Below are 25,825 nucleotides of genomic sequence, written 5' to 3'. Positions count from 1 at the left end.
TATTTCCCAATATCCAAATTCCTTCATGTTCCTCTCCTAGAGACGATCATCCGTCTTCGTCTACTTTTATTGAACGAGATCCGGGAAAACGAAAACAGATATGTGAATATCATGTTAATGTACGAGATGAGATAAGACGTTCATATCTAAATATGGGGCCTTATCAACCAGATATGTTGGAGTATCCAGGTACAAAATTTGGAAGCCAGAATCGTTGTTTTCAGAAAAAATGGTTTCAGAAATTTTATTGGTTGAAGTATTCGCCTTCAACAAATAAGGCATATTGTTTCTATTGTTTTCTTTTCCTGAATGATGTTAATTCATCTAATGTAATTTTTTTTAATAATATATAACTTATCATATTGAGTTCAAGCCCCCCCCCCCCCCAACTCTTATTCCTGGATCCGTCCCTGAATGGGTCGGGTGGATTCGGGTTGACGGGTGACATGATTCTCAATTTAGGTCAACATGAACCCACCCAACCTAAATATTTTGGGGTTCTTATTTGGATATAACCCGATCTGACCCAAACTGATTTCCCAAACCCTAACCTAATATTTTTCGTTCAACTCGGGTCATGTTCATTTTTGACACCCCTACCTTTGGCCAATTTAAAGTTCTCCGACCAAAAGTGCATCAGTTAAATTTTGTTAAAAAAATTATCATTGCAATCACGGTAAGGTGTCCTAAAATCTCCAATATCATTCTTATATTTGCTATAAGTCTCTACTAATAAATTATCCTCATATTTAATTGAATTGTACTAATACCCTTTACATATTATTTATGTTAGGACCAGGTTTAGAGTTTAGATGGAGAGTGAATAAACTCTTCGAATTTTTTGACTTGAGATGATTATCAAACCGGACTTAACAATTATTAATTAAAAGTCTTTTTTTTTACCAAACAGATGCGGTTGGACAACTTAAAAGTGATTTTAAAAGTACGGAACGGTCTGGCTGGATCTGAATATGATATAATCAAATAACATTAATTTTTAACAAGGTAAACCGAATATCAATAATGTGGTAATGAAAGCAGCACATAAAATTTTTATGGAAGTTCAATGATTAAATCTTTCTATATCTCAACTTCTTCCTGTTAGGAAAGAAATCACTAGAAGACTTTGTTTTTACAATAATTTTTACAAACTCACTTCAATTTAGGATTTTCGCCTAAATTGAAACTCCTAGTTTCTCACTTATTCAACAAAACAAGTGCAAACGTAAATGAATCCGCAAAATTATCGGCAGTAATTATACAACAGTTTGAGAAGTTGTGAGAAGCTCCGGTTTGATCATTGATGATCTGTACTAATCTTGAACGATTGCGCTTGTGAGTGGTTGAAAATTGATTCAAATAAGTGTGCTCGGAAATATTGAGAAAAACCAGATCTTGTAAACATGTAAGTTTTTTGAGCAGTCTCAAATGAATGAAGACACTTTTAATTTATAGTTTCTCTTAATTTTAACGTTCAAATCTTTGCAAAGTTAGAATTTTGTTTTTTATGTTGCAAAAGCACATTTATCTCCATTTTTTTTCTTAAATCATAGTACGCTGTATTTAATGATTTGTTGTCTCCTTGCTAAAAATGGTGAAAAGTGGCTCTGTAAAGTTGATCTCATAAGAAAGAAAACTGCAACAACTTTCTATCTCATTGATAGACATTCTGGTTTAATTATTGCATTGTGTTCTTGTGCATGATTGGTCTAGATGTGATATTTGGATTTTTGATGTTCTGTTCTAATCTGAAATACAATGAGACATCTAGAGTCTGGTTGAATTGAATAATTTTCAGTTGTAGTACATAAGTAGTCTCGATTGAATGTGCATTTTGATCAAATCTTGAAAATTCCGATTACACTTAGTGCGTTTAGACTACTTGATCTCCAATTCCAACACCTATAAATACATTAAACGACGGGTGTATCCTATAAAACCTATGTTCAGTTGTAGTACTTAAAATTTCTTTTGTCTTTGAAGTATGGATTTTGAATTATTTGAATTGATCAAGGACTAAGGAGACATTCCTGGACGTGACTGAAAGCTTAGAGATTAAAGACTTCTTGAAGATGACAAAGACAAAAGTAGAAGCATATTTTAGCTTTGACACCTTATATTTTCTTGATAGGAGACTCCATGTAATGCCCAGGATTTTTATCTATTAATCTGCGAAATGATTGATTTTGAATCAATATGATTATGAAGGATCGCTCCGAGACTTGAAATGAGATAGCATGAAAAGAATTGATGTGCGAGGACAGTACCTCTCGCGCACATGCGCGACATGGGCAGAAGACCTCACGCATATGCATGATGTGAGTGCGCGCATATGCGCGAGTCATACGGGAAGCCAAGGGACAGTTCCAGAGAACCTCGCGCATATGCGCGGCGAGAGTGCGCGCATATGCGCGAGCTGCCGAGGAAGTTACATGTCGAAACAGTAGGTCTCGTGCATATACGCGAGACTAAGGCGCGCATATGCGCGAGGCATGCAGAAGGGAAAATCGACACTTGGTTCATCATGCAACGTGTATATATATATATATATATATATATATATATATATATATATATATATATATATATATATATATATATACACTACAATTCTTCAGAAAGGAAAAAGGAAGGAACCGAGAGCCAAGGAAAACTTCCAATCTTTCTATAATAGAATTCGATTTGTTCAAAATCCGTCCGTTCGATTTTGAATCTGACTTCAGTACTGTGATCCCCGTGACAACGGCTTCACAGGGACGTAAGTTTACTACGTTTTGATATGATTTGAAATTATGATATTGCCAGAATCGGATATGATTCATATATGGTGTTCTTGACATGTTAGACATCAGATAATTGAAACTGGATTGAAGAACAGATATAGTATGAAATTGTTATGATTTTCAGAATGGATTTGATTGAGATTGTACCGTTATGCCGTTGAAACAGAACTTGATTGAGTTCTGATTATATCCAGTATTGATTGAGTGGGGTATTGAAATTATACTCCTTAATATTGTCATTGCCAGATTGAGTATTGACAGGCTTGGGATTCGAGACTTCGACAGAGCCAGATTGACGGAAAGAAAGGTATAAATCAATGTTGATTCGGGATTGCACAACTCGAGTTGAATTTGACTTGAATTTTCCTAAATCACATAGTTTACTTTATTGCATAGATGTTTGCAATTGAATGAAATTGATATGCTTAGTCTATTGAGTTATAGTAAAGCGTGTATGGAGTCATGGGCAGAGATGCCCATTGGCAGGATATGCCAAGTCGGCAGGATATGCCAAGACACTGGACATTTGATTTATATCGATGTTTGCTTAAGAGCGGATCGGCTTCTATCGCGGAGATTCGATATATGAGACAATGTCCAGAAACGGGATCCCTAGATTAGAGATGAGTCGAGTCGGAGATGACGAGTCCAGAGTTGATTTACAGATTTATATCATTCATGTTTTCTGATTTGATACATGTTCATGATAACTGTTATATGCTTTTATATATGTTTTATATGATTGCATCTTTACATTGTTTATACTGGGATTATATTCTCACCGGAGTTTCGGCTGTTGTCTTGTTTGTATGTGTGCATGACAACAGGTGGGACAGGATCAGGGTCAAGAAGAGAATGAGAGGACAAGTTAGCGTGGTGATCCGGACGTAGAAGTAGATATGTTTCATCACCTGATGTGTAGTGAATGAACAGTAGTTATTATGATTTACTTTGTACCGGACTTGTATTTAGATCAAGATAGTGATCTTGTAAGTGAAATAAGATTTATTTCATATGTCGCGTACTCTTGTATTTAAAAAAAAAAATTTAGACCATGTTTATTTAAATTGATCTAATTATTCCCAAAGATAATTGATAATGAATTAGCATTCGGGTCCCCACAGCAGGTGGTATCAGAGCAGTAGGTTCTTTAGACTGAGATAGGATTTAGTGAGCGGGGTAGAATGAGTTTTCTTTCCTTGCTTTTGAATGCTAGCATGTGCTACTGCTTTTTATAATACATGTTACCTGATTATTTGATTTAAATTGGTAAAATGTATTATTGAAAATGAATCAGAACCGATTCTTGATCAGTAGTAAGATGATCAGAGGAGAACTGAAACAGGTTTGTTGTATTTGGTTACTAACCATTTTCGTAATCAGATATGCCTCCTCGAAGAATTCCGGAACATGGTAGTACTTCTGCTAATCCGTTGGATGTGACAGCAACTCCGATGGAAACTTTACTGAAGAGGTTTCAGTCGTTCAAACCGCCGACTTTGAAAGGTACTGAGACTTCAGTTGACTGTGAGTGTTGGCTAGATGACATTGAGATGCTGTTTGATTCGTTGGTTGACACAGATAAGCGCAGAGTTCGTTTGATTGGGCACCAGTTGCATGACGTTGAAAAGAACTGGTGGATCACGACAAAAAGAGCATTGGAGCATCGAGGTACTGTAGTAGCCCGAATTCCAAATTGGGTAATTAACGGATTAATGGTGATTAAGAAAGTTTAATGTGTAATTTTGACCGTGGTCATGATCGGACGGACCGAAGATGGTTCGGTAGCACCGAAGAGTTCGGACGATCCGAAGTGAGTTCGGTGGATCCGATCATGAGGTATCAAGAGCCGATGGACACGTGGGAGTTCGGACGTTCCGAAGTGTAGGTTCGGTGGATCCGATCATGAGGTGTCAAGAGCTGATGGACACGTGGGAGTTCGGACGTTCCGAAGTGTAGGTTCGGTGGATCCGATCATGAGGTGTCAAGAGCTGATGGACACGTGGGAGTTCGGACGTTCCGAAGTGGGTTCGGTGGATCCGAACATAGCCTATAAATAGTGCTCGGAATTCCTCATTTTGGATGGCAAGTTCTTGAAGTTGTGTCTCATTTTGAGAGGTTTGGAAGGTTTCTAGGGTTAGTTGTCGGTCGAGCGATAGCCAAGAGCTGCCAGGATTGGTAGTGTAGCGACGCCTGAGGTACGAGGCAATCGACATCAAAGGGCTGTCGACGGACGAAGGTAAACCCTAAACCTTTGGTAGTACTGGTTTTGCTAGTTGAGCATGGTAGTATTGTTCATTGGGTATGCTTTTGATGCGTAGGCTTGTTCTAGACCTGATTAGCGGTGTTGCGTAAGGCTAGGCTTGCTGTGATAGAGGTACGAAAGTACTATCCGAGATATCCTGGTTGAGTATACATCCTTATATGTGTTGCATGATTATGTGGTGCATTGATATATGTCATATGATGCATGCTATTATGTCACGTTGCATTTCATGTTGAGTCGTATCTCCTTCGAGATAGCCTTTACTGTTGAGCTGTATCTCTTTCGAGATAAGCTATATCTTGTGGGGCCGCTCAGCCCTGTCTTGTCTTGTGGACGCATGGACACCGAGAGTACACAGTGGCCGACGGGTCGGGAGGGCTTCGGTGATCCGGGACATTTTTGGTCCACGTCTGTTCTTGTAGTGGATGCAGTGACCCAGAGGAGTACCGCGCGGCACTATCCACTTGGCGCCTCTAGACTGAGCATTTTGAGATCTTTTGTTACTCCTGTTTCTTGACTACCCTGGTATCATATCATAGCATGTGCATTTCATATAGGCTTGTATACTCATGCTTTTGTACTGGGCGTTCTTATCGCTCACGTCCTCGGTTTTGTTTATCTTGGACACCCCATTCCCACGGGGCAGGCCTCAGGTTGGATGGCTCAGGAGGAGGAGGAGGACGTTGAGTAGCTGGTTGGTTTAGTATTTCGGTATCTCTTTGATTCGATATGGTTGTACCGAATATTGGTGAGTTGTTCTGATTTCGATTGGGTTGTATAACTATTGTCGTTGGCCATATTTCCGCTGTTATCTCTGATTATTATTAATTAAGTTAATTGCATGCTTAGTTCTTGATTAGTAGGTGATTCTGGAACGGGTCACTACATTTATGGTATCAGAGCATGCTTACGATTTTGGGATATAGATTCTGTTTTGGGATTTTCGTGGACCATTTTACCATTTTCCCCATTCTATCTTGTAGCGATGGCTGACCACTTTGGTAATGAGAGTAGTCAGGGAAGTGTAGGTCGTTGGGGTGACCAGGACGATCGTAGGCGTCATCGTGAACATCGTCATCGTCGGGATGGTCCTAGGCGTTTTGATTTGCACGATTTGTAAGCGTCATAAGTTACTGTATGTTTCTCTAGACGTCATTCTTTCCGTTTCTACCCCGATGGGTCATTCGGTGTTAGCAAAGCGTCTAGTGATGGGTTGTCCCTTAGATTTTGAGGGTAACGAATTGATTGCGAATCTTATGATCTTGGAGATGGAAGATTTTGACTGTATTCTAGGTATAGACCTATTGACTACCTACCGAGCTACCGTGGATTGTTACCAGAAGCTTGTTCAGTTTCGTACGACTGAGAGCTCTAGTTGGTTTTTCTATGGTGAGGGAGCGTGACCTCCGATGCCAGTGGTATCTGCTCTGAAAGCCTGTCGTGCTTTAGAGGCGGGCGGGGAAGGCTACCTCATCTATGCGATTGATTCCTCCACAGGTAGTGTTGGTATAGATGATATTCTAGTGGTTTGTGAATTTCCTGATGTTTTTCCAGATAAGATTCCTGGTTTTCCTCCAGTTAGAGAGGTGGAATTTGGCATTGAGTTAATGCCAGGGACTGCACCGATTTCTCGTGCCCCTATCGTCTTGCTCCGTCAGAGATGAGAGAATTGAAGCAGCAATTGCAGGACCTTCTTGATAAAGGTTATATTCGCCCGAGTGTTTCACCTTGGGGAGCCCCAGTCTTGTTTGTCAAGAAGAAAGATGGATCTATGCGATTGTGCATTGATTATCGCCAGCTGAATCGTGTGACGATCAAAAACAAGTATCCATTACCTCGTATCGTTGATTTGTTCGATCAGCTTCAGGGTACCTCTGTTTACTCCAAGATTGACTTGCGATCGGGTTATCATCAGATGAGAGTTAGGGATGATGATATTTCCAAGACTGCATTTCGTACTCGATATGGGCATTACGAGTTTCTAGTTATGCCATTTGGATTGACGAATGCGCCAGCAGTGTTCATGGATCTGATGAATCGAGTCTTTCGGGATTTTCTAGATCAGTTGTGTTCAACAACAATTGAGATGTAATAACGATGTTGTTATTTCGTTTTGTTCATCCTCTAAGCCTGATTTCGAGGACGAAATCTTTTTAAGGGGGGGAGAATGTAGTAGCCCGAATTCCAAATTGGGTAATTAACGGATTAATGGTGATTAAGAAGGTTTAATGTGTAATTTTGACCGTGGTCATGATCGGACGGACCGAAGATGGTTCGGTAGCACCGAAGAGTTCGGACGATCCGAAGTGAGTTCGGTGGATCCGATCATGAGGTGTCAAGAGCCGATGGACACGTGGGAGTTCGGACGTTCCGAAGTGTAGGTTCGGTGGATCCGATCATGAGGTGTCAAGAGCTGATGGACACGTGGGAGTTCGGACGTTCCGAAGTGTAGGTTCGGTGGATCCGATCATGAGGTGTCAAGAGCTGATGGACACGTGGGAGTTCGGACGTTCCGAAGTGGGTTCGGTGGATCCGAACATAGCCTATAAATAGTGCTCGGAATTCCTCATTTTGGATGGCAAGTTCTTGAAGTTGTGTCTCATTTTGAGAGGTTTGGAAGGTTTCTAGGGTTAGTTGTCGGTCGAGCGATAGCCAAGAGCTGCCAGGATTGGTAGTGTAGCGACGCCTGAGGTACGAGGCAATCGACATCAAAGGGCTGTCGACGGACGAAGGTAAACCCTAAACCTTTGGTAGTACTGGTTTTGCTAGTTGAGCATGGTAGTATTGTTCATTGGGTATGCTTTTGATGCGTAGGCTTGTTCTAGACCTGATTAGCGGTGTTGCGTAAGGCTAGGCTTGCTGTGATAGAGGTACGAAAGTACTATCCGAGATATCCTGGTTGAGTATACATCCTTATATGTGTTGCATGATTATGTGGTGCATTGATATATGTCATATGATGCATGCTATTATGTCACGTTGCATTTCATGTTGAGCCGTATCTCCTTCGAGATAGCCTTTACTGTTGAGCTGTATCTCTTTCGAGATAAGCTATATCTTGTGGGGCCGCTCAGCCCTGTCTTGTCTTGTGGACGCATGGACACCGAGAGTACACAGTGGCCGACGGGTCGGGAGGGCTTCGGTGATCCGGGACATTTTTGGTCCACGTCTGTTCTTGTAGTGGATGCAGTGACCCAGAGGAGTACCGCGCGGCACTATCCACTTGGCGCCTCTAGACTGAGCATTTTGAGATCCTTTGTTACTCCTGTTTCTTGACTACCCTGGTATCATATCATAGCATGTGCATTTCATATAGGCTTGTATACTCATGCTTTTGTACTGGGCGTTCTTATCGCTCACGTCCTCGGTTTTGTTTATCTTGGACACCCCATTCCCACGGGGCAGGCCTCAGGTTGGATGGCTCAGGAGGAGGAGGAGGACGTTGAGTAGCTGGTTGGTTTAGTATTTCGGTATCTCTTTGATTCGATATGGTTGTACCGAATATTGGTGAGTTGTTCTGATTTCGATTGGGTTGTATAACTATTGTCGTTGGCCATATTTCCGCTGTTATCTCTGATTATTATTAATTAAGTTAATTGCATGCTTAGTTCTTGATTAGTAGGTGATTCTGGAACGGGTCACTACAGGTACGAATATCACTTGGAATGTCTTTAAAGCTGAGTTCTATCAGAGATTCTTCCCAGTGTCGTACAAGAAAGACAAGGGAGCTAGGTTTGCAAACTTGAGACATGGCCAGTTGAAAATCGAAGAGTATGTGGCCATGTTCTCTATCTTATTGAGATTTGCTCCACACGTGGCTGAGAACGATGAAGCTGTTGCTGATCAGTTCAACAATGGCTTGAATCCTGAAATATTTACATTGGTGAACACAGGGCGACTGAATAACTTTGTGGATGCCCTAAACAGAGCCAAGGGAGCTGAAGCCGGTCTGATGAGACATAAATGAGCTTCCTATGTTCCTCCAGCACCGAAACCACATCAACCACCTCCCAGATTTGAGAGTGGCAGCAGCAGTGGTGGAAAGAAAGATTTTCTGAAAGCCAGAGGAAGACAGTTTAAGAAATTTGGCAGCAGTTCTTCGAGCTCTAGTGGTTCCCAACAGAGCCAGAGTTATAGCGGGGCTTATTGCAGAACTTGCGGAGGGAGACATCCGACCGAGCAATACCAATGAGTGATTGGTAGTTGTCGTATCTGCAGACAGCATGGACACTTTGCGAGAGTCTGTCCACAAAGAGGTTCCCAGGGATCCCAGGGAGCAGAGTCGTTTGGATTAGTGGCTAAGACAGATAGACGATCATCTGCAGTTCACTTCTTCCAGCCAGCACCGACGACTCCTCAGTCACAGCAGAGGCTAGGAGGAAACCAGTCAGTTAGCCATCCTCCTAGACAGCAGGTCAGAGTATTTGCTTTCACAGAGGGGTAGGCTCAGGAAGCACCAGACGATGTCGTTGCATGTAACTGTTCTTTATGTGGTTACTCTGCTTACGTATTGATAGATACGGGTGCTTATCATACATTTATATCTGATCGATTTGCTGGGATACATGATTTGGCTGTTGAGTCCTTATCTGCTGTAGTGTCTGTCTCTTCTCCTTTGGGGACATGTTTGATATCAGTGAATTCTGTGAAACATTGTATGCTACAGTATGTTGGGCATGAGATTGAGTTAAATTATATTGTGCTTGGGTTGTCTGATTTTGACTATATTATTGGTATCGATATCCTGACCAAGTACAGAGCTATCGTTGATTGTTTCCACAAGATTGTGAGATTCAGACCGGATATGGCTGATGAGTGGAAATTCTACGGTAATGGTTCTAGATCTAGAATTCTTTTGATATCCGTATTGTCTATGACTCGATTGTTACATGAATGAGCGGAGGGATTCCTTATCTATTCAGTTGATTTACTGAAATCGATTCTATCATTGGCTGACTGCCAGTGGTGTGTGAGTTTGCTGATGTCTTCCCAGATGAGATTCCGGGTTTGCCTCCGATTCGAGAGATAGATTTCAGCATTGAGTTGATGTTGTTCAAGTCGAATGCTCAAAAATTATATGTTGTTCAAGTCGAACCAGAGCTGATTTTGAGAATTAACGCGGCTCAAAAATTTGATCAGAATGTGCAGAATTCTATATCGATGGTCAGAGCAGGGCATCGATCAGAATATCAGGTACGTGACAGTGTACTGTATGTGAATAATCGTCTTGTTGTGCCGAATGTTTCAGAGTTTAAACGACATATCTTGTCAGAAGCACACAACAGTCGATTCAATATTCATTCTGGTGGCAGAAAGATGTACAATGATTTGAAACGACAGTTTTGGTGGAAACAGATGAAAGCGAATATTGCTGAATTTGTAGCCAAATGTATGAATTACCAACATATGAAAGCGGAAAGAAAGAAAGAAACCAGGAGGACTATTACAGAGCTTATCTATTCCTGAATGGAAATGAGATCACATTCCCATGGATTTTGTGACGAAGCTACCACGTTCCTCCCGAGGTTGTGATGCGATTTGGGTCGTGATTGACAGATTGACCAAATCTGCATTCTTCATTCCGTACAAGATGACGTATCGACATGACCAGATGACATAGATCTATGTCAGAGAGGTGGTCAGATTACATGGAGTGCCGAAATCGATTGTTTCAGACCGTGATCATCGGTTTACTTCGCACTTCTGGCAGAGTTTACAGCAGGCTCTATGTACGAAGTTACATCTGAGTACCGTATATCATACATAGACAGACGGACAGTCAGAGCGGACTATCCAGACACTGGAGGATATGCTTAGAGCTGTAGTGCTTGATTTTAGCACTAATTGGTAGGATTCATTGCATCTTTGTGAGTTTTCGTACAACAACAGCTATCAGACGAGTATTGAGATGGCTCTTTTTGAGGCGTCGTACGGTAAGAAGTGCAGATCCCCTCTTTATTGGGATGATATCTCTGAGGTTCCTGAGATTGGACCTGATATGATCAGAGATATGATAGAAAAAGTGATGATGATTCATAAGAGAATGAAGGCAGCTCAAAACAGACAGGCTAAATATGCCAATGTTCGACGTAGACCATTGATATTTGAGACATGAGACCGAGTATTCTTGAAGATTTCACCTTTCTGAGGAGTTGTCAGATTTGGCAAGAAAGGAAAGTTGTCTCCACGATATATTGGGCCGTACAAGATTCTCGAGAAGATAGTAGATCGTGCCTATCGACTCGCCTTACCGCCTTCATTGTCTGGGATACATGATGTCTTTCATGTATCGTTATTGAGGAAATATCTTCCTGACGCTTCATATATTATTCAGCCAGACGAGGTCGAATTGGATGAAACATTGAGCTATTTCGAAAAGCCGATTCAGATTCTCGATCGGAAGGAAAAGCAGCTCAGAACAAAGACAATTCCGCTTGTGAAAGTTCAGTGGAGTCGTCATGGCATCAAAGAGGCTACCTGGGAGACTGAGTTAGACATGAGACAGAAATTCCCAGAGTTATTTCACTGAAGTAAGTTTTTTTTATTCAGCTTCTGTTATACCTTCTTATAGATATGATTTGATTGCATGTGATTTCGAGGACGAAATCATATCTTGGGAGGGAGAAATGTAATGCCCGGGATTTTTATCTGTTAATCTTCGAAATGATTGATTTTGAATCAATATGATTATGAAGGATCACTCCGAGACTTGAAATGAGAAAGCATGAAAATAATTGATGTGCGAGGACAGTACCTCTCGTGCACATGCGCGACAAGATGCGCGCACATGCACGACATGGGCAGAAGACCTCGCGCATCTGCGCGAGTCATACGGGAAGCCAAGGGCCAGTTCAAGAGAACCTCGCGCATATGCACGGCGATAGTGCGCGCATATGCACTAACTGCCGAGGAAGTTACATGTCGAAACAGTAGGTCTCGTGCATATGCGCGAGAAATCGACACTTGGTTCATCATGAAACGTGTATATATATATATATATATATATATATATATATATATATATATATATACTACAATTCTTCAGAAAGGAAAAAGGAAGGAACCGAGAGCCAGGGAAAACTTCCAATCTTTCTATACTAGAATTCGATTTGTTCAAAATCCGTCCGTTCGATTTTGAATCTGACTTCAGTACTGTGATCCCCATGACAACGGCTTCACAGGGACGTAAGTTTTACTACGTTTTGATATGTTTTGAAATTATGATATTGCCAGAATCGGATATGATTCATATATGGTGTTCGTGACATGTTAGACATCAGATAATTGAAACCGGAGTGAAGAATAGATATCGTATGAAATTGTTATGATTTTCAGAGTGGATTTGATTGAGATTGTACCGTTATGCCGTTGAAACAGAATTTGATTCAGTTCTGATTATATCCAGTATTGATTGAGTGTGGTATTGATATTATACTCCTTAATATTGTCATTGTCAGATTGAGTATTGAAAGGCTCTGGATTCGAGACTTCGACAGAGCCAGATTGACAGAAAGAAAGGTATAAATCAATGTTGATTCGAGATTGCACAATTCGAGTTGGATTTGACTTGAGTTTCCCTAAATCACATACTTTACTTTATTGCATTGATGTTTGCAACTGAATGAAATTGATATTCTTAGTCTATTGAGTTATAGTAAAGTGTGTATTGAGTCATGGGCGGAGATGCCTAGTCATTGGCAGGATATGCCAAGTCGGTAGGATATGCTAAGTCATTGGCGGATATGCCAAGACACTGGATATTTGATTTATATCGATGTTTGCTTAGGAGCGGATCGGATTCTATCGCGGAGATTCGATATATGAGACAATGTCTAGACCGGGATCCCTAGATAGAGATGAGTCGAGTCGGAGATGACAAGTCCAGAGTTGATTTACAGATTTATATCATTCATGTTTTCCGATTTGATATATATTAGTGATAACTGTTATATGCTTTTATATATGTTTTATATGATTGCATGTTTACATTGTTTATACTAGGATTATATTCTCACCGGAGTTATCCGGCTGTTGTCTTGTTTGTATGTGTGCATGACAACAGGTGGGTCAGGATCATGGTCAATAAGAGAATGAGAAGACAAGTTAGCGTGGTGATCCGGACGTAGAAGTTGATCTGTTTCATCACCTGACGTGTAGTGAATTAACAGTAGTTATTATGATTTACTTTGTACCGGACTTGTATTTAGATCAGGATAGTGATCTTGTAAGTGAAATAAGATTTATTTCATATGTTGTGTACTCTTGTATTTTAAAAAAAATTAGACCCTGTTTATTTAAATTGAACTAATTATTCCCAAAGATGATTAATAATGAATTAGCGTTCGGGTCTCCACACTCCATCTATGAAAATATAGCATTATTGCTAATCCCTGGTTCCGGTTCAATCTCTTCATCGCTTTCCAATTTCGGTTGGTCGATATTGGAGAGAACACTGTATCCATCATTGCAGTGATAGGTTGCCCCTGTATTTTTTTAACCCAAATGTCGTGACAAGTCATTCGCATATGCCGATTGCCCCATGAATTCTAAAAGTCGTCTTGAATACATCTTCTTCTATAATTTTTATCTGACTGTACCTCGAAAATCTGTCCATAAATGACAACTCATCGTTTTTTACCACTGCATCTACAAGCATATCAGCTACTAGCATAGCATAAACGTCTTTTGGAGTGACACAATTCAAATGCATAAGATCTATATGCACCCAAAGTTTCCCATTTTTTTCATGACAAGGACTGTTTGCAAGCCATTCTGTGTACGTTACTAGACGAAAAAACCTAGCCTTGAGTAATTTTCCAATTTCTTCCTTGACTCTCGACTCAATCACCTTGAACATTCTTTTGGGCGGCTGTTGGTGTGGTTTGAAACCTTTTTCAATTGGTAATAGATGTTCTACCAACTTACTTTCCAAGCTTGGCATATCATCATACTCCCAAGAGAAACAATCTTTGAACTCTTTCAATAGCTCTACTATTTCTTTCTTCATACCTCATCTAAAAAATATTGATATAAGTCAGTTTAGGACACTCCGTAGTCCCGAATTTCACTTCGCTATCGAACTTCTATTTGAGTCGGAGACAAGATTAAATCATCTAACTGTAATTCTATTTTCTCATAGTCCCGCATTCTTCTTCATATATTATTATGTCTCATCAATTTCCCATAACTCTTGAGATTGCACTTCATTTACCAGATGCTGCAAGGTTGTTTTCCATGCAGAAGTTGCAGCCATTTCTATTTATTATTTGTTATATTTAATCATCGACCCCCAATAATGGGTTGAACCATTGATCTAGGAGATACCATGGTTGTGGGTCCGAGGACCTTCTAAACTGCTTCCTTAACCTTCTGAGTATCCATGTACATTGTTTCTGGTTGTCCATTCACTTTGAAGTTAGGAAATTTAATAGAAATAAAATCTCCATCATAATATCTAACCTCTACGTCATTGGAGTTAGAGAATCATCTTGTAGCACTTCTACATTATCTCATCTCTACATTAACAATAAGTGGTGTATGGATGGTGGCACATAGTGATTGGTAGGAATCCAATCTCTTCCTAAAAATATTATGAAAGCCAGCACTAGAATTAACCAAGAAGAAAGCTGAAAAGGATGATTAAGATCCCACAATGATATTCACGGAAAAACTTTAGAAGTATTTATGGAATCTCCATTAAAAGCTGAAACAAAGACTTATGTAGGGATAAAGTCTTCCACACTCTTCCTCAACATTTGAAGCATCCCACAAGGCATAATATTAATAACGGATCCATTATCTATCAGTACTATGGACACCGGCTTCCCATTAGCGTGTGATGGGATGTAAATTGGCTTAATATGTTTAATCATCTCGGTTGTAGGTCTCTTGATAAATATTATTTTTCCCTCATCAACAAGAATCCGTGCACAATCTTTCATTGTATTACTTTAATGGTTTATGTACTAATTCCAACCTCTATACAAACATTGGATTCACACATCTTCTTGTCTTTAAACTCATCAGGTATCATCAATGAACCCATGGAACAATCAAATAAGACAAGAATTTGTCATACTTTGAAGGTGGATTTTCCAAGTCTAGTGTCTTTCTGAGATAACAAATCATCCTCATCTTCCTCATTATATTCCATAGCCTTTCTCTCAAACTTCTTCCTCTATTTTCCAACTCTTCCACCTCCATCCTATGTTCATCAGCCCTCTCCCTTAACACCTTTCGCTTTTGTATCTGGGAGAGAGTCTTTGGAAATTTTGGATATTACACAAGCTGGCAATGTCCACCAAGGACTGTCATGGGGGGAACAAAAAAAAGACTTCCTCTCATCTCTTTGATGGATAACTGGGGATGTCTTTTTCCAAGGTGCCCTCTTGAATGTATATGCGTCAGCTCTCTTTCCATCATTCATTGGCCTAGTAAATGGACCTCTACAAGGTACTGGTTCATCGGCCTCTTGGCCTAAGATCCCATCGTGCCTTAAATTCCTTTTACTTAATGATGATTATTTCTCTAGAATTCCCTTTACTTAATGATGATTATTTCTCTAGAAACTTTATATTATTTTTTCTTTAACTTCAAATATCATCTTATTGGGCACCCAAAACTTTATTATAATACCTCTTGGCCTGACAAATTTGTCTCCAATTGAATTACTCATCCTTTCATTGATTAAAACATGTAAATTAGTTTTTTTTTTCACATTCACATTGGCTGCTTGATTAAAATTATCTTCATATATTGTCATTGCTTTTTTTTAAAAAAGGAATTTTAAAATCTCCTTGTTAATCCTTTCTTGCATGAAATTCTTAAAAGCCCAATAAGCATTGATGTTATGACTGAAAGAGTTGTGATACTTACAATAATATCTATCTTTGCTTCTTCTTTCGTGGGTAACTTGTCATATGAGGAAAATGTTATAAATTTCTTCTTCACTAAGTAGTCAAAGATTTTCTTCATTTTTTAGGCTTCGAATGTATATGTCACTTGGACTGGAGGATTTTTTTTGGAATATTTCTCACTCTTGTGCTTCAGTAACGGAACCACACGAGATCCGTAATTTGCTACTTCTGTTAAGGCAACCCCTTCAACCTCTTGGAGTAAAACCTTATAGTAGTTTTCTTTTCATGCTTTTCTTCAGGAAACAAATCCTCATATTCTGACACTTTGGCATCGAGTTCATAAAAATCGCAAAATTTCATCCTTTGAAATTTTTTTTAAGTTCAAAATCAAGTCCTCGATGTGTCATTTTATATACTTACTTAGGAAGAAATACAATGCACCTACTCCTTACCTTTTTAAATCTGCATTTGAACTCATTGTTAAATTCGCTAGACTTTTGGACCACCCTTGAAAATTATGATATGTCGTTTTTAAGAGACAGACCTACAAAACTAAGTATGAAAGTGGTGCTCCTTGTCATGCCAAGTCATGATGGAATTTCGGGTAACAGTTTTATATAATGTGAAAACTTGTGCTAGTCAGGAATTAGGGAACAATTGCAGCTTGTAATTAGAAAAATTATCCAAATTTGCTGACTCACCGCATTGGATTGTTAACCTCACCATATGCTCCAAACTAGACTAACCATCATCCCTTGAATACAAAGTAAAGTCTGGGATGTGATATCCTCGTGGATAAGGATTGTCCCGATCAACAATATCAGGGATATGATTTTTGAAACTCTTGTCAGTTGATTAGCCTCACCCTTACACCATACAACTCCAGACTAACATTAGGCATAGTTTCAAAATCTACGATCGGAATTTTCCTTTTAATGTTTGAAGGATACCCTGCCCCATGGGCATTGATACTAGAATTTGGCATTTCATCCTCCCTCTTGTCTAGAGGATTATTTTGCCTTCCACAGTAGACACAAAAAATAGGCGATTCCTCCCAGCGGCAAGCTTCGTATGCTTTAAAACTTCTCGACTCTTGGCCTTGATCCACAAACTGCTTAGTTTCAATATATTTGAGTTTTCCATCCACTGATTATTTATTCAACTCTTTCGAAGATCTCCTCAACTCTCTCATTTCTACCATAAAATTTCATCATGGTAGTAATAAAGACATTGGTAATTTTAACGAGTTCATTACTTATATTTTTCACGGCTCGTTAACTCATAACTCATACATCATGATGTTCACTGGAACCTCTTAACAAAAATAGAATGCAAATCCCTCTTCCACATCATCTTCTTTGAACTTGCATAGAAGTTGTTCGACAGATCTTTCACAGCATCAGTCTCCTCCCCCCTGAATGATGGTATTTCCTTTGTGGTTGAAGAATTCTTTCATTTTTCTCAATATGATTTGGAGGCATCTTTGTCCCACTGCGTGTGCCAAAATTTGTTTGCACATAAAATTGCACATGCATTTCAGGCATGAGATCATGAAAAATTTAATAATCTGACTTCTATTATCAAGAGACGCGGATCCAAATTCGATTGTTAGTTCTAATTCTATCGGTAAACCACAAAGCTGATAATTTAATTGATGAATTTGGGAGAACTTGTAGAAGAAATTTATGAATATCAACTAATAAAAAAATATAAAATCATGAACTAGAATAATATTTTCACAATTAGAATTGAAAAGATGGAGGAATAAGATGATTTGAAAAGATGGAGGAATAAGATGAAACAAACGAAAAGATGGAGGAATAAGATGAAACAAACGACAATATGCTAATGATTACTAGAAAAAAAGGACTAAGATGAACTTGATTTGATGAAATTTACATAAGCTTTTTTTGATGTTGTTTTTTGATGAATTTGTCGAGAGAGTCTTGTAATGACTTTTGTCCATTTTTGTTCCATTATTCCAAGAGGTTTGGTCATCTTTCACAATCGTCAATTATAGATCGTAAATCAACTTCTCATTCGTGAATGTGGCCTTCTCGAACCAACTGAAGCTCTAATGAACTTTGACAGAATTTGGGTTTTCACATCTTATGGGCTTTGCTGTTGATGAGCTTTTTCAAAATTTGGGTACAAAAATTTCATATGTATTTGTTATATGTACTCGATCAACCTCATTTACTCTCATTCCCTAGATAAGAAGGAAGAACAATTAAGCGAGTAAGAACAAGAAATGTTTTGTAGCTGATGATAAGGATCAAGCAAAATAATCACGAATTTGTTTAGTTCTTCTTTTAGTTCAATTGTAATTGCTTCTTCACTTTACACATTTCTCATTTGTTTCATTGTAAAGACCAGGGCGTAGCCAAAATTTCAAAATATGATAGGCTAGAAAATTGAAAAAATATTAATCTAGAAATCAATAAAACATTTTCCACATGACATAAAGATTAAGTGCAATCCACGATTTTCATAATATAATCATCAAATTTGGATAAATATTTTCCAAAAGTTCAAACATTAATCATATGAAAGAGTACGCATAATAAAATAAAAACTTACGCGAAAGATGATAACTTAAATAAACACTACTTTAGTCGCAACTTCGATTTTTCAAAAGATTAAATCTATCAATTATGTAATCTATATCAATGTCATGAGCAATCTCTCTCTCAATATACAAAACCATTGCATTGTTTAAATATTCATGCTCCATTTTGTTGTGAAGTGGTGTCTTGAGAAGTTTTATCCTTGAAAATGCTCGCTCAGTTGTAGCAGTGAAAACTGGACGAGTCAAGACCAAACGAATCAGTCTGTCAATAATGAAATAAATCCTCGACTTCTTTGTTTCAACTAGTAGTCTGCATAATTTAGGAAGAGAATCAACATCTTTAAACCTTGGATCCACAAATACATCAAACTTATAATGATCCAATTGAGTCTTCAAATATTTCATGTCATCTTTGGAAAAATCATCAAGATAAAATTTATCAATCAAAGAATAGATAGCACTTTCAGAGAATGATTTGAAGTCATAACTGGGATTCAAGGCTTCACAGAGAGTGAGAAGCTCTATTGAGATGATAATTCCAATTTCCAGGCGCTCCTGAAGCTGTGAGAGATGAGATTTTTTTCTATAGGTTTTTAATTTCTCTTTTTTTTTTCTTTTCATTTTATTTTTGTAATGGATGGACTTAAGGAAATAATTGGACTACATTAGACAAACCCATACTATGGTTACGCCCTTGGTAAAGACAATGCTCATTTATGAAAAAATAGGTTTGAGTGTATACTGTAATATTAGGCTTATTGTTTTAAAGTTAATATTTTAAACAACGTTGTTGTTATGTGCTCCGGTCACGGATCATGACACTAAACCTGATATAGCCATAGACCCTAGTTGAAGTCCGACCAGCCCTATTTCCTAAGCTATTGAAATTCTTGAGCAAGTAAGAGCATTAACCACCATCGTTCTTCCTCTATAAAGAGTTGGAAATTATTCCCAGCTCCCGGCTAGGGAATATTTCATGCTCGGATTAGGGCGTAGATAGGTAGACCCAAGTGTTTGGTATTCATGACCCGTTGTCCTTATCTAAGCAGCGTAGAAAGAAATTCCACAATGCTCGGAAGCAAATATTTGGAATCCTTATAATCTCGGAATATGCATGCAAATCTCACTTAAATAGGAAAATTTCATGATAAAAACAAATCTCTTAATATTTGATATAGATCCACATAAATTCAACAACAAATCATCACTCCAATTAAACTTTCCTAATTGGAGTCATTCTCCCATAATAACTGACCTCCAACATCTATAAATACCTAAATATGTTTTATGGTTCTATTCATTCACACACCATTTTCGCTCATCAATACTCTAGTACACTTTTGCTCATGTTTTTCTTATACGGATGATGATATCCTGGCGAATCGGGTGTGGTGTACGTGGGCAATCCACTTGATAATGATGATGATTAAATGTTAAGGAAATTTGAGTAAGGATAATGGCTTTGATAATACCTGCAAACAAGAAAGGAACTCGTGAATGGGCGTCGGAGGGGTGTCCGACATGGCCACTCCGATGCTAAATTCAGCAGGTTGAAGACAAAGAACACAAGCTATATATGTGTGCTTGAGATTTCAAAAATTCGGAATCTTTTAAATGAGATGCATACCTGCTATTTATAGGAAGGAAAATGTGGTAGATACCTTGTTTTAAGTGCCTACTTGCTAAGTATGGCAAGTCGGTTGTCCATACTTGTCTGATGATTTCTAAAACACGCCAAACCTATGCTGCTCTGACAGATTAGACAACTCATACCAATCACACTCGAGTATGGTGCGCTTCTCGAGGTAGCCCGGGTAGAAATCATCCGAGAGTTTACATGAGAGCCCGAGCTTTTGGTTGTCCGGGGAGTAGCGCCTGGGTCATGGATGACCCGAAATATTAAATGGATCCCAAAATATGGTCAATACGCAGAGTGCTTTCTTCAGAAGCCGGGCAGGGAGATGCCCGGGCTCTACTCCCCGGGCAACCAGAAGCCCGAGCTCTCATGTAAACTCCCAGATGATTTCTACCTGGGCTACCTCAATAATAGTACCGCACTCGAGTGATTCAGAAGACAAGATATTGTCTCGAGAAACGTACCTTACAGGATCCTATTGATATGACATGATGTAAGAGTAGGGTGCCATAACATGACGTCAACATCTAGAATGATCAAGTGACAAGTAGACACTGAAAACAAGGTACATACCACATTTTCTTCTATATATATCAGGTATACTTCTTATTTAAGGGGTTGGATTCTGGACCCCTCTCTGGTTTTCTGGAGAATTTACCCTCACACATATGTTAACACACATATTTACACCAGTAGTTTTTATTTCTATAAAAGCTACACTGGTTATCATCTTCACCTGCTGACTTAAGCATTGGAGTGGCCACGCCCATTCACGAGTTCATCTCCTTGTCTGCAGGTCACAGTGGAAGCTATAGCTCACAGATTCATCTCCTCGCCCATTTCCTTAAACAAAACACAAATTAGATCAGGTGGATCGCCTCGAATCTGATCAACCGGATCGCATCAACGGACACTAGCTTAAACATTAGAGGTCGCGTCAGAAACACTTCCAGCAACACCCTTAAATTTTTGTTTGTGTGTGCATACTCATTCCTAACTGCCGGCCCGAGCGTTGAAGATTTGAAGACTAGGCTCACCAGATTGAACCCGATAAAATATAGGATAATATCAATATTGAACATCATTACCGTTTACTCTATTTTTGGTAAAACGACGAACGTTTGATATCACAATATGTATCAAAATCAATTTCATATGTATGGATATCATGAATTTGAAATAAACATAATTATTAGGAGAAAAATGGTTAAAAGCCATCCAAAAACTTTAACTCTTGATTGTTAATTTTTTTTAAAAAAAAAACAGTTATTATTTCTACCATATTCCAGAAAAATGTGGATACCTGTGCCGTTTGTGGCTTTCACAAACTATTTCAATACCTCTGTTTCCATTGCTCTCCTCTCACACTTTGTTTTGGTCTCCATGTCCTTTTGAGCAAGAAGTGTACGAAAAACTGAGAAAGGGTAAATTTTTTCATGCGATTGCGCGGCTAATGGCTACGGCACCGTCAAAATCACAGCCACTGCGCAACTTCTCCATGCCGCAACTCAAATGGGCTCAGAAAACTTCGTCCTCATACCGGCGCCGCGACTCTCCCGATCAGCGCCCCTCTGTTTCCATGACACCGACTCGGAACGACTCGGACGAGCAGAATGGGGAGGAGGGCAAGCCCTGGAACTTGAGGCCGCGAAAGGGAGTCGTGAAAGCTGTGCCTTTTCAGAAGAAAGAAATTTGTGCCGGGGACTTTGGTAATTTTGGTGATTTGAGGAACGAAGGGGTTGGTAACAGCGTGAATTTGCAGAGGGTGAGGGGTTTAATGGATGGAGGGCAGCAGGGTGGTGGTGGTCTGGAGAGGAAGGAGAAGACGATGAAGCTCTGGATTTCGCTGTCGAGGGAAGAAATCGAGGAGGATGTTTATGCTTTAACGGGGTCGAGGCCCGCCCGCAGGCCAAGAAAATGGCCTAAGAATGTTCAGAAACAGCTCGATGTACGAGTGTACTAAATTTATTTTTGTATATGATGTAGAAAGTGGAAATTTGCTATACCGGATGTTTATATGTGATATCTGTTGATTTCTTTTTACAGAACCTGTACCCTGGACTATATTTGGTGGGAGTTGCAGCGGACTCATATAGGATTCATGATGCTTCGGTATGAACCGTCTGATTTCATTTTTATTTGTTTCTGTTACGTGAGAATGAGTTGTTTTTGTCCATGATTGAGCATTTTTTGAGTTCATAATTTGTGGGTCAATCTTTATGTTTAGGATTATTTTGAGAGATATGGATTTATTTGGGGTAAATTTGGAAGATGATAACGTGATATTGTCTTACTTGCAGAAATAAATGCAGCGTGGCAGATAAATTTAGACATTTGATGCAATGGCAAAATGGTAGACTTTCATCCATCAAATGTGTGGATCCATGCGTGGATTGGTGTGCATGATGGTTCTTATTTTATATGATTTTTACAGTGAATTTTGGGATTCTGTTAAATTTTGTTCATTCGAAATGTTGTAACTTATATTGGATGTTAATCCATACGAAGTTGAGTGTTGACATTGTCTCATGTAGAGTTGGATTCGGTGCCAAAAATTATGGAGGTTGTGAAGCATGTGATTCACTGTGACGTAACCCGGAGGAGGTACATTTTGTGGGCAAAGGTAGGGGACATAGAGCTAGTAGTATAGGTTGATAGTAACCGGAAATATCTTTACGTTGCATAGTTCAGAGCATTATCTAGAATTTAGGGCCTTAATATAGACTTCTCTTATATTGGTGCAAAAAGTATGTGTAATTTTGGATGTTTTTTCATGCATGAATGAGTTCAATAACCTTTATTGAAATGCAGCATCTTATTTAGGTGGCTGTGTTTTTGTTTTGAGAAGTTCAATCTTGAGTATGTGATGTGCTTCAAAACCCTCCAAACTCGGCTTGGGACTCTGGGAGACGATCTAGTGCATTTATATTAAACTCAGTCGGGGAAACACCATTGAACTTTTTCTACTCCTTGTTGTCTGAGGATATACTTTTCTCCAACCTGTCCACTAGCAGAAGTTCATACAATACAATAAAATATGCTGTTTTATTCCGAATTCTGTGGTTGTATGTTACTCCGGCACTTTCTCGCGTCTCACCAATCTTCACAACAATTCGCATAGTTAAAGATTGTAACCGAGAACACCAACCGATAGTGAAAGATCTTATTGAGTTTTCTTAGTTATTTCAATAATGGCAGGATTTCAATAAGCTTTCATGGTCCATATTTACGGTTTATGTTCACATTCCTGCTAAACACTGAGGACCCTTCTATTAGCCTGAGTTTTTAATCTTGCAAGGCCAATTAGGTACCATAAATTCTGCTTGTAATCAACATACCTCCATGTTATGTTTTTCTTTTACATTGTCGATTTCATGTTGATCTGAAAGAGGTGAAAATGACAGTCGAAAGATTTGATGAATCTCTGTGGATGAGGATGGCTTTCTTGCATCTTCGGTCGAATTTACACCTTGTTTGGTGCTATATTCTGTTACAAGGTAAACATCTTAAAAGCTCTGTCAAGAAATATAATACGGTGAGATTTGTTATATAAGAATGGGGAGTAAATTTGTCATCTTCTTTTCGATTTTGCATATGGTTAATGTTGTCTTCTGTCTTTTTTCTTTGAAACTTGTTTCACAATCTTTTTTTTTTTTCCTTTTGTAACATAGAAATGAGTTAAATACTGTTCATTGTGGTATACATGTGTTTAATTGCTTGAATACTGGTTGTGTTCCCCCATCAGCAGCTGAGCGAGCAGGAGCAAATCGTCCCTTCGTTGGATGATATCATCGAGTTTACCCCTCTATGTCTCCATGGGTGACACCAAAAACTTTTTGGCGAATTCATGAACTCGGCCCAACTCATGGTTCGCGAATTTTAAATGACAATCATTTATCTGATGAATTTGAAATACATCTTAATTAACATGAAACACAATAAAAGTTTTTGGATTTCGTGGATTTGGAATCCAAAGGCAACCTTTAATCATTTTAAAGTTCTAATTCAAGATTGATTCATTTTGTTCAAATTTAATATTGAACTCCATAAGAAAATTCTCAGAATTTTGGCTCGAGTTTGTGAGCGTTTAATAACATCCAAACTATATTGACTCGCCTGGTCCCCTGATATCATCTCATTTATCTTCATCAATGCTCAAATCTTTCATTTTTCTATTACCGTGGAATTTGCAGGCGTTACTTTTCGGTAAGCAGGGTAGATAGATAGACTCATCGGAAAAAGTGTTTGTACGAGAAATCGTATTCAACCATCAGTCAATTGATTATTTTTGTTTGCTTTGTTTTTTTCAGTGAAATTCCTAAATGCTCGATAAGTTGATTGTATTTTCCAAATTCGATGGATCCAACTTTGGTCATCTTCGATTCATATATTTTATTTTAGTGTAACATTAACTTTAATTTAACGTAATTTATGTAAGAAATCTAAAAACAGCTTCGACATATCAATTCTAATCTCAATTCGATAAATAATATCCTCCAATATTTTCTACCATTTTATTTACAACATCTAAATTATTTCACAAATTATTAAAATTCAAATTTATTATAGATTAAACTTAAAATTCAATTAATTTCATTCCTATAATCTTTTTTAACTGATATGTTTGTATCATTGTATGTATATGCAAATTCTAATCATATTGTTTTTTTGATAGAATACTATTTGTTATTATAATGTTGGTAGAAATTACAAAGTTAGTGGATGAGCGATCCCACGAGTAGTCATAATAATGTAAGACAACAAAAGCCTTAGCGACAAATAAAAGTCCAATCCCTAGCTAAATCTGCTAAGAGCATATGCTGAAATTGCGGGATGTTGACTGTCCAGGTCGCCATCCTAAATTTGATCTTTTCCCACAGTTCCCACGATTCCTCTCTATTCCTGAAAATTCTGTTGTTGCGCTCCAACCAAATATACCAAAAAATATAGTGGACAACTAAGTACCAAAAAATCTTGAGGCCCTTCCCTTTGACAAGTCCCGGCTCCAATATAAACATATCTTTTGATCTGCACGGAAAGGTCCACTCGAAGCCCAAATATTGCATAACTCTGATCCATATGCGAGTCGTAAAAGAACAATGCACCAAAAGATGATCTTGGTTTTCCTCACTTTTCTTACATAGAGTGCACCATTGTGGACGTAGTACTGTGCTCGGCCTTCTTCTCTGTAGATCGTCGCAAGTCTGCAGTTTTCCCAAAGCCACAATCCAAGAAAACACCTTTACCTTAAGTGGTATCGGTACTTCCCAAATGTTATGGTGATAATGGAAGGATGGAAAATTATCGACCGAAAAGAATGAGGAGTATAAGGATTTAACAGAAAAAACACTCGAAGGGTCCCCTAGCCAAACCCTTATATCCTCGGTACCCACACACAACCTCACTGAATCTAAGATACCTAAAAGATTACTGAACTCACCCACCTCAATATTGTTTAACCCTCTTTTAAACCTAACCTCCCACCGAAAATTGGAAGAACCTTGACTATCATTAATAGAATAGAAATGGTTAATTAGTTTGTTAGTAGACGAAGAAATAAGAAAGAGATGCAGAAAACACTCTTTGAAAGGACTTTCCCCCACCCACATATCTTCCCAGAATCGAAATAAGTTCCCCCCCCCCCCCTTGAGCACTGTGCCAATCAACTGATGACAAGACAACTAAGAACGAGAGATGAACTTCCAGGGACTTCTC

General features: G+C 38.7%; 1 protein-coding gene across 1 annotated transcript; it reads left to right on the top strand.

The window, feature by feature from the left end:
- Nucleotides 1-21,416: 21,416 nt before the first annotated feature.
- Nucleotides 21,417-22,953, top strand: LOC140814106 (uncharacterized). Its single transcript, XM_073172980.1, has 4 exons — nt 21,417-22,058; nt 22,157-22,222; nt 22,411-22,463; nt 22,645-22,953. The coding sequence occupies exons 1-3, from the start codon at nt 21,564-21,566 to the stop codon at nt 22,414-22,416; spliced, it is 567 nt and encodes a 188-aa protein (XP_073029081.1). The 5' UTR covers nt 21,417-21,563; the 3' UTR covers nt 22,417-22,463; nt 22,645-22,953.
- The last annotated feature ends 2,872 nt before the right edge of the window (nt 22,954-25,825 follow it).

The sequence above is a fragment of the Primulina eburnea genome, chromosome 15 (assembly GCF_022965805.1).
Source record: "Primulina eburnea isolate SZY01 chromosome 15, ASM2296580v1, whole genome shotgun sequence".
Classification (NCBI taxonomy): Eukaryota; Viridiplantae; Streptophyta; class Magnoliopsida; order Lamiales; family Gesneriaceae; genus Primulina; species Primulina eburnea.
The sequence above is the reverse complement of the archived record's forward strand: the minus strand, read 5'-3'. Positions and strand labels throughout refer to the sequence as shown.

Bases quoted from the DNA above. Each gene is read 5' to 3' on its own strand.
- LOC140814106 (XM_073172980.1), top strand. From the start codon at position 21,564: ATGGCTACGGCACCGTCAAAATCACAGCCACTGCGCAACTTCTCCATG. The intron at 22,059-22,156 runs GTACGAGTGTAC...TTCTTTTTACAG, and splicing joins ATGTTCAGAAACAGCTCGAT to AACCTGTACCCTGGACTATA.